Source organism: Monopterus albus, unplaced genomic scaffold (assembly GCF_001952655.1).
Source record: "Monopterus albus unplaced genomic scaffold, M_albus_1.0 scaffold517.1, whole genome shotgun sequence".
Taxonomy (NCBI): domain Eukaryota; kingdom Metazoa; phylum Chordata; class Actinopteri; order Synbranchiformes; family Synbranchidae; genus Monopterus; species Monopterus albus.
In genome coordinates, this window is record NW_018128397.1 from 40,356 (window position 1) to 52,591 (window position 12,236).

At 40.0% G+C, this 12,236-nt stretch overlaps 2 protein-coding genes across 2 annotated transcripts; both read left to right on the plus strand.

Annotated features, from left to right (window-relative positions):
• Positions 1 to 288: 288 nt before the first annotated feature.
• Positions 289 to 3,447, plus strand: LOC109952923 (extracellular calcium-sensing receptor-like). Its single transcript, XM_020588249.1, has 6 exons — positions 289 to 509; positions 594 to 882; positions 1,073 to 1,828; positions 1,917 to 2,144; positions 2,270 to 2,393; positions 2,549 to 3,447. The coding sequence occupies exons 1-6, from the start codon at positions 289 to 291 to the stop codon at positions 3,445 to 3,447; spliced, it is 2,517 nt and encodes an 838-aa protein (XP_020443905.1).
• Positions 3,448 to 6,778: 3,331 nt separating this feature from the next.
• olfch1 (olfactory receptor C family, h1) lies at positions 6,779 to 11,659 on the plus strand. Its single transcript, XM_020588250.1, has 6 exons — positions 6,779 to 6,933; positions 7,037 to 7,325; positions 8,449 to 9,255; positions 9,339 to 9,566; positions 10,456 to 10,579; positions 10,749 to 11,659. Exons 1-6 carry the CDS (start codon positions 6,797 to 6,799, stop codon positions 11,657 to 11,659), a joined length of 2,496 nt encoding a protein of 831 aa, XP_020443906.1. The 5' UTR covers positions 6,779 to 6,796.
• Positions 11,660 to 12,236: the final 577 nt, after the last annotated feature.

The window sequence follows — 12,236 nt, forward strand, 5'->3', positions numbered from 1 at the left end:
ACATGGTCGCTGGGATGTTTCATTTTATTTAGTTCAAATCATCACACTCTTATTGTGCTTTGGATTTTTATTTTAGTTACAGTATAAACACCTCAACCTCCTTTTTTGACTTTTGTTGAGTGTCATGTACTTTACATATACAATCATTTCATGGCAAGGCCCAGTTAGGACTCTTCTGTCCTGTCCTCATCTCTGATTGGTTACTTAGAGGATAGTAAGCCTTGTCATCAGCTAACATTATAAAAAGTTGCATCCACTTTAAGTGTGCTTTGACCTTGACCAGCAAAAATGTCACCAATGATAACAGGGCTGCTTTTCATGCGGCTCCTGTTGGCACTTGGAGCAGTGGAGGTGGATGGTCCTGTCTGCCAGATACTGGGAAGGCCAGAGTTCCCTCTGCTGTCTAAAGATGGAGATGTAATGATTGGGGGAGCCTTTTCCATCCACAGCAATATCAAACAGCCTCCACTTTCCTTTACAGAGAAACCAACACGTCTCACATGTTATGGGTAATTTTGAGCATTGTATAAAATTCCTTCTCCTGAGGTTTTTCTCATTGAATGCAAGATCGTGTTCTGTTCTTTTGTCTCAAGTGTCAACCTCAGGGAGTTTCGATTTGCTCAGGCCATGATCTTTGCAATTGAAGAAATAAACAAGAATGACTTTCTTCTTCCCAATGTTTCTATTGGATACCGTATTTATGACAACTGTGGTTCAACATTATCATCAGTGCGTGTGGTGATGGCCCTGATGAACAGTGATGACTGGGCTGTGGGAAAGAGCTGTTCTGGTCAGTCGGCTGTACACGTTGTTATAGGGGAGTCCGAATCTTCCTCAACCATTGTTCTGGCACACACTACTGGACCATTCAATATACCAGTGGTAAAAGAAGAAGACACTTTATTTTATTGTCATTGTAACATTGTGACACATACAACAAAATTTTGTTTGGAGCCAAGGGGCCCCAGGCCGCTGCGTGCATATGCGCTGCCATAAGAGACATGTTTGTGTGTATCAATTTGTATATCATGTACAAACTCTCCTTATTCTGTTTCACTCTGTTTATTATCAGATAAGTCATTCAGCTACTTGTGAGTGTTTGAGTAGCAGGAAGGAATATCCCTCTTTCTTTCGAACAATTGCCAGCGACCTCTACCAAAGTCGTGCTCTCGCCCAGCTGGTCAAGCACTTTGGCTGGACCTGGGTTGGGGCAGTCAACAGTGACAGTGACTATGGTAACAATGGCATGGCCATCTTCCTCACTGCAGCCCAAGAGGAAGGAGTGTATGTGGAGTATACAGAGAAATTTCACAGAGCAGAACCAGAAAAACTCATTAAAGTGGTAGAAGTGATCAGAAAGAGCACTGCCCGGGTCATTGTTGGTTTTCTGGCTCAAGTAGAAATGAACAACCTTTTAGAGCAATTGAGCCTGAACAACATAACTGGACGACAGTTCATTGGTGTGGAGGCCTGGATCACTGCTGATAGCCTTGTGACCCCCACCAGCTTTAGTGTGCTGGGAGGTTCACTAGGCTTTGCTGTGCAAAAGGCCAATATCAGTGGCCTGGACAATTTTTTAATCAAAGATTTCTGGGAGACAGAGTTTCAGTGCAGGGACACAAATGGGGACAGCATGCCAGAAATGGCAGCTTGCAAAGAAAACCAGGATGTAAGTGAATTAAAAGAATATGATGATGATGTGTCAGAGCTGAGATATTCCAGTAACATCTACAAAGCAATCTATGCTGTGGCTCATTCTCTGCACAGCATCCTAAAATGTTCAAACAGTGAGGGGTGTGACAAAACAGTGAAGGTTATACCCTGGCAGGTAAAATCACCTAATGACTTAACTTTTTATTTTTTAGTTTTGTAAATCAATACATCACAATACACTGTGTTGTCTTACTGCTTTGTAGGTAGTAGAGTCTCTGAAGCAGGTGAATTTTACTATTAAGAATGGGGAACAGGTGTGGTTTGATAGCACTGGATCTGCTGTAGCTCGGTATGAGGTGGTAAACTGGCAACGTGGATCACATGGTTCAGTCCAGTTTAAACCTGTTGGGTACTATGATGCCTCCCTGCCTCCAGGACAGAGGTTTGTTCTTAATGCTGAAGCCATAATGTGGCCTGGAGGAAACAGAGAGGTAAATAACTTGATCAGCAGTAAAATATAAGGCTATGATTTGTCTTACCCATATAGTTTAATATTCATCACCCTTAAATGATTGTTTTAAATGAGTTAACATTTGTCTGTTTCTTTTATTTGTAGGTGCCTGTGTCAGTGTGCAGTGAGAGCTGTCATCCAGGAACTCATAAAGTCCTTCAAAAAGGAAAACCTGTCTGCTGCTATGACTGTGTACCATGTGCAGAAGGAAAAATCAGCAACACCACAAGTACTAGACACCTGAAATATGGCAATATGCGCACATTCTTTGTTTGCCACACTATGTGCATTGTGTTAAAATTTGCCATGGTACATATTCTTATTTACATTTTCATGATGTAACAGATTAAATTACAATAATATTAAAACAATTTTTGATTACAGATTCTAATGGATGCAAAAAATGTCCAGAAGAGTACTGGCCCAACCAAAACAGAGATGCATGCATTGCAAAAAACGTAGAGTTCCTCTTCTTCACTGAGGCTATGGGAATAATATTTGTGTTTTTCACTTTGTTTGGTGTGCTCCTCACCTTAATTGTGGCCACTCTATTCCTGATCAATAAGGACACTCCCTTAGTCAGGGCCAACAACTCTGAGCTGAGCTTCCTGCTGCTCTTCTCCTTGACTCTGTGTTTCCTGTGTTCTCTGACCTTCATCGGCCGGCCCTCTGAGTGGTCCTGCATGCTGCGACACACAGCATTCGGCATCACCTTTGTCCTCTGTATTGCTTGTATTCTGGGGAAAACTATAGTGGTGTTAATGGTCTTCAGGGCTACACTTCCAGGCAGTAATGTGATGAAATGGTTTGGGCCTGCACAGCAGAGACTCAGTGTTCTGGCTTTCACTCTCATCCAGGTTGTTATATGTATCCTCTGGTTAACTATTTCTCCTCCTTTTCCTTTCAAAAATATGAACCATTATAAGGAGAAGATTATTCTTGAGTGTGCTCTGGGATCAGCTGTGGGGTTCTGGGCTGTGTTAGGATACATTGGACTACTAGCCATCCTCTGTTTTGTACTTGCTTTTCTGGGTCGAAAGCTGCCTGATAACTTTAATGAGGCTAAATTGATCACCTTCAGCATGCTGATATTCTGTGCAGTCTGGATCACTTTTATTCCAGCCTATGTCAGCTCTCCTGGGAAGTTTACTGTGGCTGTGGAGATATTTGCTATTCTGGCTTCAAGTTATGGGATACTTTTCTGTATCTTTGCGCCGAAATGCTTTATTATTGTACTCAAACCTGAACTGAACACAAAGAAACATCTAATGGGGAAAACATGATCAGAATAAATTTAAATAACAATTTAAAGAAAAGGATAGTGTATTTTTTTATAACTTGTGGCTTGGCTTAATTTTTGACATGACTTGAACATAGCATTTGTTGATGGCTAGGTTCCAATAGCCAGTTCTATTTTGCATGGCCAAACAAATCCCTTATCCAACCTATCATTCATGTTCTCTCTTTAGGTTACAATCTTTGGTACCTCTGGTAATACAGACATTGCCAAAGGAAGGTGGAGCTGTAGTCAATGAAGAGTATCCTGATGTAAGAGTCTCCATTTTCCAGGTGAGAAAGGGAATAGTGGAGGGCAGCCACGATAGCGTCTGAGGTGGCCCTGTTGGGCCGGTAGGCATACTGCAGGGGGTCCAGGGTGTCCGATATACTACTCTGGATATGGGCCAGCACCACTCTCTCAAAATACTTCATAATGATTGGGGTGAGAGCTACTGGCCTGTAGTCGTTCAGGCAGGTGACCGGGCTCTTCTTGGGAAGGGAGACAATGGTCGTGGTCTTAAATTGAGGATTGCACCTTTGTTTTATTTCATATGAATAATTTAAAAAATATGTAAAATCTATCCTGCCAATTCATTTTTTAAAAGCAAAATAAGGGTTTGTACAGTATAGATTCACTAGGTAAATCCCAATTCCCTTAATTAATCCACATTTCCCTCACCTGTGTCTTTTCCTTGCATTTGAGCTACACCCATGTAAAATATGAGGAAAAGAATAAAAATAGCAAGGAAAGACGAATTGATCCTCACTCCTCAGAACAGGAATAGGTTGGTGGACTGGGACATCTTTGAGCATCAAACAAGGATCAAGGAATGATCATTTGAGGGAACTGGGATTTACCCATTGCCTAATGTGAAAGCTACTTACATGTGCACAATCACATCTGAAACCTGTCCAGCCAGGCCGCTGCATAGCACCACTAAAGTAGGTTGGGAGTTAAAGGCCTTGCACAAAGTCACATTAGTGGTCCAGGGATGGAACAAATGACAAATCACTACAAGTCATAAGCAAGCATAATATGTCTTATAGAACCCCAATTCCAAAAAAGTTGGGACACTCTGTAACTTGTAAATAAAAGGTGGTTTTCAAATAATTTTTTTCAGTTTTTACCAGTTATTCATTTGGTAAGAGCACAAATATATCTAATGTTCAAATTAATATATTTGATTTAAATAAGCTTATTCTGAATTTGATGCCAGCAGCACTTTCCAAAAAAGTTGAGAGTTGTGTAATGCTAAAATACAAATAAACAAAAAAAAACTTGGTGGTGATGACTGAGTTTAAAAATAGAGAAGAGAATCCCAAAGAACATTAAGGAGAAGCGATGGGGTGAGGTTCATCACTCTGTTTGGCAAATAGCTCAACAACTTAAGAATAATGTTTCTCATTGTAAAATCACAAAGATTGAGGATTTTTCATCATATATGGTAAATAATAACATTAAAAGATTCAGGGAATCAGTAGAAATCTCTGTAAACAAGGGACAAGGCTGAAAACTAATACCGAATGACCGTGATCTTCTGGACCCCAGGCAACACTGCATTAAAACAGATATGATTTTGTTCTATAAATCAAATGTTTCTCATTGTAAAATCACAAAGATTGAGGATTTTTCATCATATATGGTAAATAATAACATTAAAAGATTCAGGGAATCAGTAGAAATCTCTGTAAACACGGGACAAGGCTGAAAACTAATACTGAATGACCATGATCTTCTGGACCCCAGGCAACACTGCATTAAAAGATATGATTCTGTTCTATAAATCAGTGCATGGTAAAAAGGAACACTTATGAACAAGCATTGTCGGTGAACCTGGCTCATCGCTGCATCCACAAATGCAATTTACAACTCTACCATGCAAATAACCATATATAAACAAGATCCATATATGCTACCACCTTCTACGGGCTAGGTGGAAAACTGTCCACTGGTCTGACAAGTTAACATTTGTAATTTTTGGGGAGCTAAAGAGGAGAGGGATCATCTAGCTTGTTATCAGCATGCAGTTCAGAAGCCAGCATCTGTGATGGCTTGGGGGTGCATTAGTGCCCATGGTATGATTAACTTGCACATCTGTGAAGGCTTCATTAATATTGAATGGCATATATAGGTTCTGGAACAAGATGTGCTGCCATCCAGACAACATCTTTTTCAGTGAAGGCCTTGTTTATTTCAGTAAGACAATACCAAACCACACTCCGCCCCAACAGCATGGCTCTGTAGCAAAAGAGTCTGGGTGCTAAACTGGCCTGTCATCCATTGAAAATATTTGGTGCATTATGATGTGAGAAATATGACAAAAGAAGCCCCAAACTGTTGAACAGCTGAAACAGTTGATATTACACAATTAAATGTCCCCGTGAGAAATATGACAAAAGAAGCTCCAGTTGATATTACACAATTAAATGTCCCAAAGAATAGGAGCGCATTCATATGGAAGCTCAGTATACGTGTTAAATGATGTCTACCCATTATTTGGCCCCAAAGATGGGGGTGTCAGACCATGCCATCATAAACAGCACCATTTTCCAGACCTAACCTACCCTTAACACAAAGCATCCCATTTCCATATTGTTTCATATACTTTTTATTCACAATTTACACAACATCCTGACTTTTTTGGAATTGGGGTTGCAATAGACATAATTTACTAATTTAATTTCCAGGGTTTCACCCCAACATTGCAAGGCTTGAATTAAAGTGGTAATGTTCATTACACCCCAGATAAAAAATAAATATACAATTAAAAGTATTTATCTTCTTTACAGTGCTTGATTAGAATATTACAGATCAGGCATGTCAGGCTCAGCTCTGCTTGACTAATTTAATCCAGCTGTTTATGCCTACATCTAATGAAGTAATTTTTGACAATGAAGGTCTGGCACATAAAAGCATCCTGCTGAGCCTATGATGGACCCAGACCCGAGGGACCTGCATCTATGATGTTCAGATTTGGTACAACGTGTTTGTTACAAAGGGAAAAAAAATAGAGTTTTTGATATTCTCAGTTTGCAACTTAAATATATTTAAATGTTGGGTTTCACCCTTGTCACAACTTAGGGTAATTATAACAAAATGTTCTTACAACAGAATATCAGTCAGCATCATCACAGCATGATATGATAAGGTTGCCTCACTCATCGTCAGCTGCAGCAGTATAAAGCTCTCCCCTTTAAGGACACATGTTTTGACTAGTGACAGAGGAGCTCAGTGCAGAGCACAGGCTTGTGTGTGCCTCTTTGTACAAGATGAATAACTGTGTGTATAGAATGTTGTTGTTTGTGTGTTTTATGGGGACCTCTGGAGCAGAGGAAGACACTGCACTCTGTGAGATGTTAGGAAGCCCGGAGTTTCCACTGTTATCTAAGAAAGGAGATGTCACTATTGGAGGAACATTCTCCATCCACAGCCAAATTTCAAAGCCTCCACTCGCCTTCAGAGATACTCCAGAGCCTCTCATGTGCTCCGGGTACTATTTGTTGTCTCCTATCTAATTTTTTTTGGTTTTTAAAGACACAAAGAGTTACATAAAGTCTGAAAACTTTAGTGAAAACTGTTCTTCATTCATTCAGGTTAAATTTCAGGGAACTTCGTTTTGCCGAAACAATGATTTTTGCCATTGAGGAGATCAACAATAGCAGCTATTTATTGCCTAATATTTCAGTTGGTTATAAGATCTTTGACAGCTGTGGTTCAACGCTGCCTTCGACACATGCAGCAATGGGTCTAATGAATGGACAGGAAAGGACTGTGAGAAAAACCTGCTCAAGCCAGTCATCTGTTCATGCCATCATAGGAGCCTCCGAGTCCTCCTCAACCATTGTGATGCTACAAGTTTCAGGGATTTTCCAAATACCGGTGGTAAAGTTTAGTTATATTTATTTTTCTTTTTGACTGATTTTACAATGCTCATTTTGATAAAAAAAAAAATTACGACTGTTAAAGCTGTTTGTTTTGTTTTTAATTTAAAATCTAGACAGACACTGACGGACCTCAGCACTGAGCGTGATTAATACTAAAGTGTGGGATTAAGGTTGCCAGGCTTTCTACACATGCACTTTCATACACATGAGTCAAAACAGGGTCAGTCCTGAATATTTTGGTGTCCTATAGGTATAGCAGCACTGAGGTGTATCATCTTTTTTTTAGAATAGTTTATGACAATTAAAACATTTAAATAATGTTTATCTTGTTTTTAAATCTAGACAGAAGACAGACACTCACGGACCTCAAAATGTGTTTACTTGCAAAATGTCACAAAAACAGACAAACAACTGTCTGCTCCCACCTATTTTGTGGATCAGTGGGTCAGACTGCAGTGAGGTGTTTTTAACAGCTGTTGTTCCAAGAGCAACCATTTAGACTTATAACCAATACAAATAATGAGCATGCCTGGATTTCCCTGGCACAGGACATCAATGGCTTTAGTTTCAGGAATCAGATTATTGTTTATAGTTATAGCCTTTCTTTTATTAACCCACTGACTGACTACTACATGAGTTGAGTTGATGGCAAATTAACACTCAGTTTGATGTTTGGATGAAAGTAAATTATTACTTGGGATTCCTACACACCTGTATGAGCAAACTGCAGGGTCACAGAACAGGCAGCGGTCAGCATGATAACGATGTTAAGCGTGTAAACCCCCAGCAGAAAGCCCTCCTGCAGTCTGCCTGGAGTCTTTTCTCAGTGTCAGGTTTTTTAGTGAGCAGCATGTTCTTTTTTAAACAATGTATGAAGTTTATTGGACACCAGAAACAGATTAATAAAAGTAGACTAAGTATCAAAAATAATTTTCAAAATACTTCTTCCTGCTCTTTGGTGCCCCTGGTTGTACCTTAGGCAACTGCCTAGCAGGCTGATGCCTAAAAAGGGCAAAACTTAGGGAAGCCAAACTACATTTTGCCCGTGTGTTTTCTCTTAAACATTACTCTCCAAACATTCAAATGTCATTAATATATTTTTGTTTACCTCCTTAAATTAGATCAGTCACTTTGCCACATGTGCTTGTCTGAGCAACAGAAATGAGTACCCCTCTTTCTTCAGAACCATACCCAGTGACTACTACCAGAGCAGAGCCCTGGCAAAACTGGTAAAACACTTTGACTGGACATGGGTTGGCACAGTTAGAAGTGACAATGACTATGGGAATAGTGGCATGGCAACATTTATCGCAGCTGCAATCCAGGAGGGGGTTTGTATTGAATATTCAGAAGCTATCTCAAGGACTGACTCCAGTGAGCACATTGCCAGGGTGGTCCAAGTGATCCGTACCGGTAGCGCAAGAGTTTTAGTTGCCTTCCTTGCCCAGAGCGAAATGGACATTCTTCTAGAGGAAGTTCTGAACCAGAATTTGACTGGGTTGCAGTGGGTGGGCAGTGAATCCTGGGTTACAGCAGGTTATTTTGCCAGTAAAAGGTACTCTGGCATCCTGACAGGGACTCTGGGCTTCAGTATTAGAAGGACAAAGATCACAGGCCTGCAAGAGTTCCTTTTACAAGTTAACCCAACCCAGGATCCTCAGAATAATCTGCTGAGAGAGTTCTGGGAAGCAACATTTGGCTGCAAATTTCAATCCAGTCTGCATGGTGAGACTCAGTGCACTGGCTCTGAGAGACTGCAGGAAATTAACAATCCTTTCACAGATGTGTCACAACTACGGATATCTAACAATGTGTATAAGGCTGTGTATGCTGTGGCTTATGCCATGCATAACATGTTAAACTGTGGGCAAAATGGTGAAGTGGTAAATCAGTCATGTATCTGGAAAGAGCACTTCGAGTCAAAACAGGTAATAGGTCATATCTTCATGTACTGCACATAATAAATAATTCCCTATGTTTTAAGTAATTTGCCACTTTTTTCTATTGGTAGGTTGTAAAACATCTCCAAGGTGTGAATTTCACTCTTCAGTCAGGAGAAAGAGTATATTTTGATGTAAATGGAGACCCTGCAGCAGTTTATGAGCTGGTGAACTGGCAGAGAAATGAAGCAGGAGATATTGTAATTGTGGGTATAGGTAGCTACAATGCTTCACAGCAAAATGGAAAGCAGCTTACCATAAGTGGAATAAACATAACATGGGCTGCTGAATCCCTGCAGGTATGTAAAATCTTGTGTACAGTATGCTAATTGCATTTTGTTTTGTGATGGATGAAGAAAAAGGTGTGATATGATATAAACTTTAGTTGAACTCACATGAAACTGAATAAAACATAATTCTTTTATTTCTTGAACAATCATTAAATATAAGCCCATTCAGCATTGTTCTGACAGTCACATGGAGATCTGGAAGGTATCAAAATTGCTGGCATGCCAATTTTGCATGCACATTAATGTGTAAAGTTTAAAGCTTAAAACTTGACTTTGACAAAAAGCCAGAACTGAACATTTATTTATATCTTATTAAGTGCTAAGAAAAAAATGAAATGGATTGAGTTGGATTACATAAGTAACAAACTGTAACCCCTCTTTTCCACTGGGAGCATCTATGGTGCGAAATGGCAGCATCACAGCAGCCAGAGCTGGCCACTGACACTCTACCCTCTAGGAAGGGCCACAATTTAGAAGCGTCCCCAGACCAGCTCAGCACGCCCCCTAGCTAAAAGTACACTTCAAGTCTGTTGTGGATGGATGCTGCATCAAGTAGCACAGAGCAGATGAAACGAACAGGAAGTCAGACACGAATGATAGGGAATCCAGTTAAGTTACAAAATAATACAATAGGCTAAAACACTACTAGATAAATAAACATGATTATCATACTTATCCATGATAAGAAGCACAAAAATCCATGGAAAAAAACAAAATCTGGAAGTTCAAAAAGGTTTGGCAGACAAAATGCTCCGCTTCACATTTCACTTTTATTCACTCTTGGTGGGCTATGCCACTTTGGGGAGGATGGACTAAACGTGTCACAATCACAACATCACAAAGCTGCACCTGGTAGGAAACAGGGATAACTGACTGTTGGGTTCTGGTGTTGTTCCAGAGGCCACAGTCTGTCTGCAGTGAGAGCTGTCTGCCAGGTTTCCGGCAGGCCGTTATTAAAGGTAAACCCATCTGCTGTTTCTCCTGTGTTGCCTGTGCTGCTGGTGAGATCAGCAACTCCAGTAGTGAGTAGAAACCTTCCTAAATGTCAATCACTATGTAATATTTGAATGAAATCTACAACTTCCAGTAACTACCCTGTGTATAATTCATTAAGTATAGACATTGTTTTATGAGCTCTGTCATGGAACTAGCAGCTTGAACCTGTTCCAGTGTTTCATGTTTTCCTTTCAGATTCTGCAGAGTGTTCACGGTGTCCACTGGAGTACTGGCCAAATGAAGATCACAGCCAGTGTGTTCCAAAGGTGATCGAGTTCCTATCTTATGAAGAAACCATGGGGGCCCTCCTCACCTCTTTCTCATTATTTGGTGCAAGTTTAACATTGGTGGTGTCATGCGTCTTCTTTCGATTTCGTCACACACCTCTTGTCAAAGCCAGTAACTCTGAACTGAGCTTCCTGCTGCTCTTCTCCTTGACTCTGTGTTTCCTGTGTTCTCTGACCTTCCTAGGCCAGCCCACCAAGTGGTCCTGCATGCTGCGACACACATCTTTTGGTATTGCCTTTGCTTTGTGCATGTCCTGTATTTTGGCTAAAACCTCAGCAGTGGTGATTGCTTTTAAGGCTAGAAGGCCAGCAAACACAGTTCCTCAGTGTTCTCACCTGCTTCAGAGAACAAGTGTTCTTAGCTGTACTTTACTGCAGGCATTAGTTTGCTTGCTGTGGTTAAATCTCGCTCCACCATTCCCATACAAAAATGCAGCTCATGCCACTGAAAGGATTATTCTCGAGTGTGATTTGGGTTCAACTATAGGGTTCTGGGCTGTGCTGGGGTATATAGGACTCCTGGCTGCACTATGCTTCATCCTGGCTTTTCCGGCTCGAAAGCTACCTGATAATTTCAATGAAGCCAAGTTTATCACCTTCAGCATGTTGATATTCTGTGCAGTCTGGATCGCTTTTATTCCAGCATATGTCAGCTCTCCTGGGAAGTTCACTGTAGCAGTAGAGATATTTGCTATGCTGGCCTCCAGTTTTGGACTGCTTTTCTGTATATTTGCTCCAAAATGTTATATTTTACTATTAAAACCAGAGAGAAATACAAAAAAATATATGATGGGGAGAAACCAGTCAGAATCTATATAAATTAGTGTCTGCAATTCAACTTTAATTTTAATTAAATATAATTAAATATGTCCTTAAAGGTTGTCAACAGAATAAGTACCAATAAATAACGTTATTTTGCCTTTTATGGACATTAAGCAATAGATTACTACGGTATCTTAATCACATGTAATTCTTTGTTAAATGGAAACAATGTGCATGCTAATTGAGACCCATGAATGAACAGCTTGCTAAGTGGGATTTAACTAGTGGAAAAATAATAATGATAATAATAATAATAATTTCACTGGGCTAAGCAGCTTATTGAATGCGAAAATGGTGCATTGCTAACCTTTAAGATCCTTAACAGAACACAAGGGTTAAACTGAATGTTTTAGACTGTATTGAAATAAATGCTTAAAAGGGAAACACTGATGCATGCATTAAAACATCACCATTTGTGTGTTTGAGATATGGTTTAATTTTGGCGTCTTTCCTCAGAGTACTTCCTCTGTGACACATTAGATTAGTTCAGCTCGTTATTGAATGTAACATTTTACATTTTAGCTTCCTTGGAGTGATGGGATAGTTTTACCTGTGTTAAGAAAAAAAAATATTT

Bases quoted from the DNA above. Each gene is read 5' to 3' on its own strand.
- LOC109952923 (XM_020588249.1), top strand. From the start codon at position 289: ATGTCACCAATGATAACAGGGCTGCTTTTCATGCGGCTCCTGTTGGCA. The intron at 510-593 runs GTAATTTTGAGC...TTTTGTCTCAAG, and splicing joins ACACGTCTCACATGTTATGG to TGTCAACCTCAGGGAGTTTC. The intron at 2,145-2,269 runs GTAAATAACTTG...TTTTATTTGTAG, and splicing joins GGCCTGGAGGAAACAGAGAG to GTGCCTGTGTCAGTGTGCAG.
- olfch1 (XM_020588250.1), top strand. From the start codon at position 6,797: ATGTTAGGAAGCCCGGAGTTTCCACTGTTATCTAAGAAAGGAGATGTC. The intron at 9,256-9,338 runs GTAATAGGTCAT...TTCTATTGGTAG, and splicing joins AGCACTTCGAGTCAAAACAG to GTTGTAAAACATCTCCAAGG. The intron at 10,580-10,748 runs GTGAGTAGAAAC...TTTTCCTTTCAG, and splicing joins TGAGATCAGCAACTCCAGTA to ATTCTGCAGAGTGTTCACGG.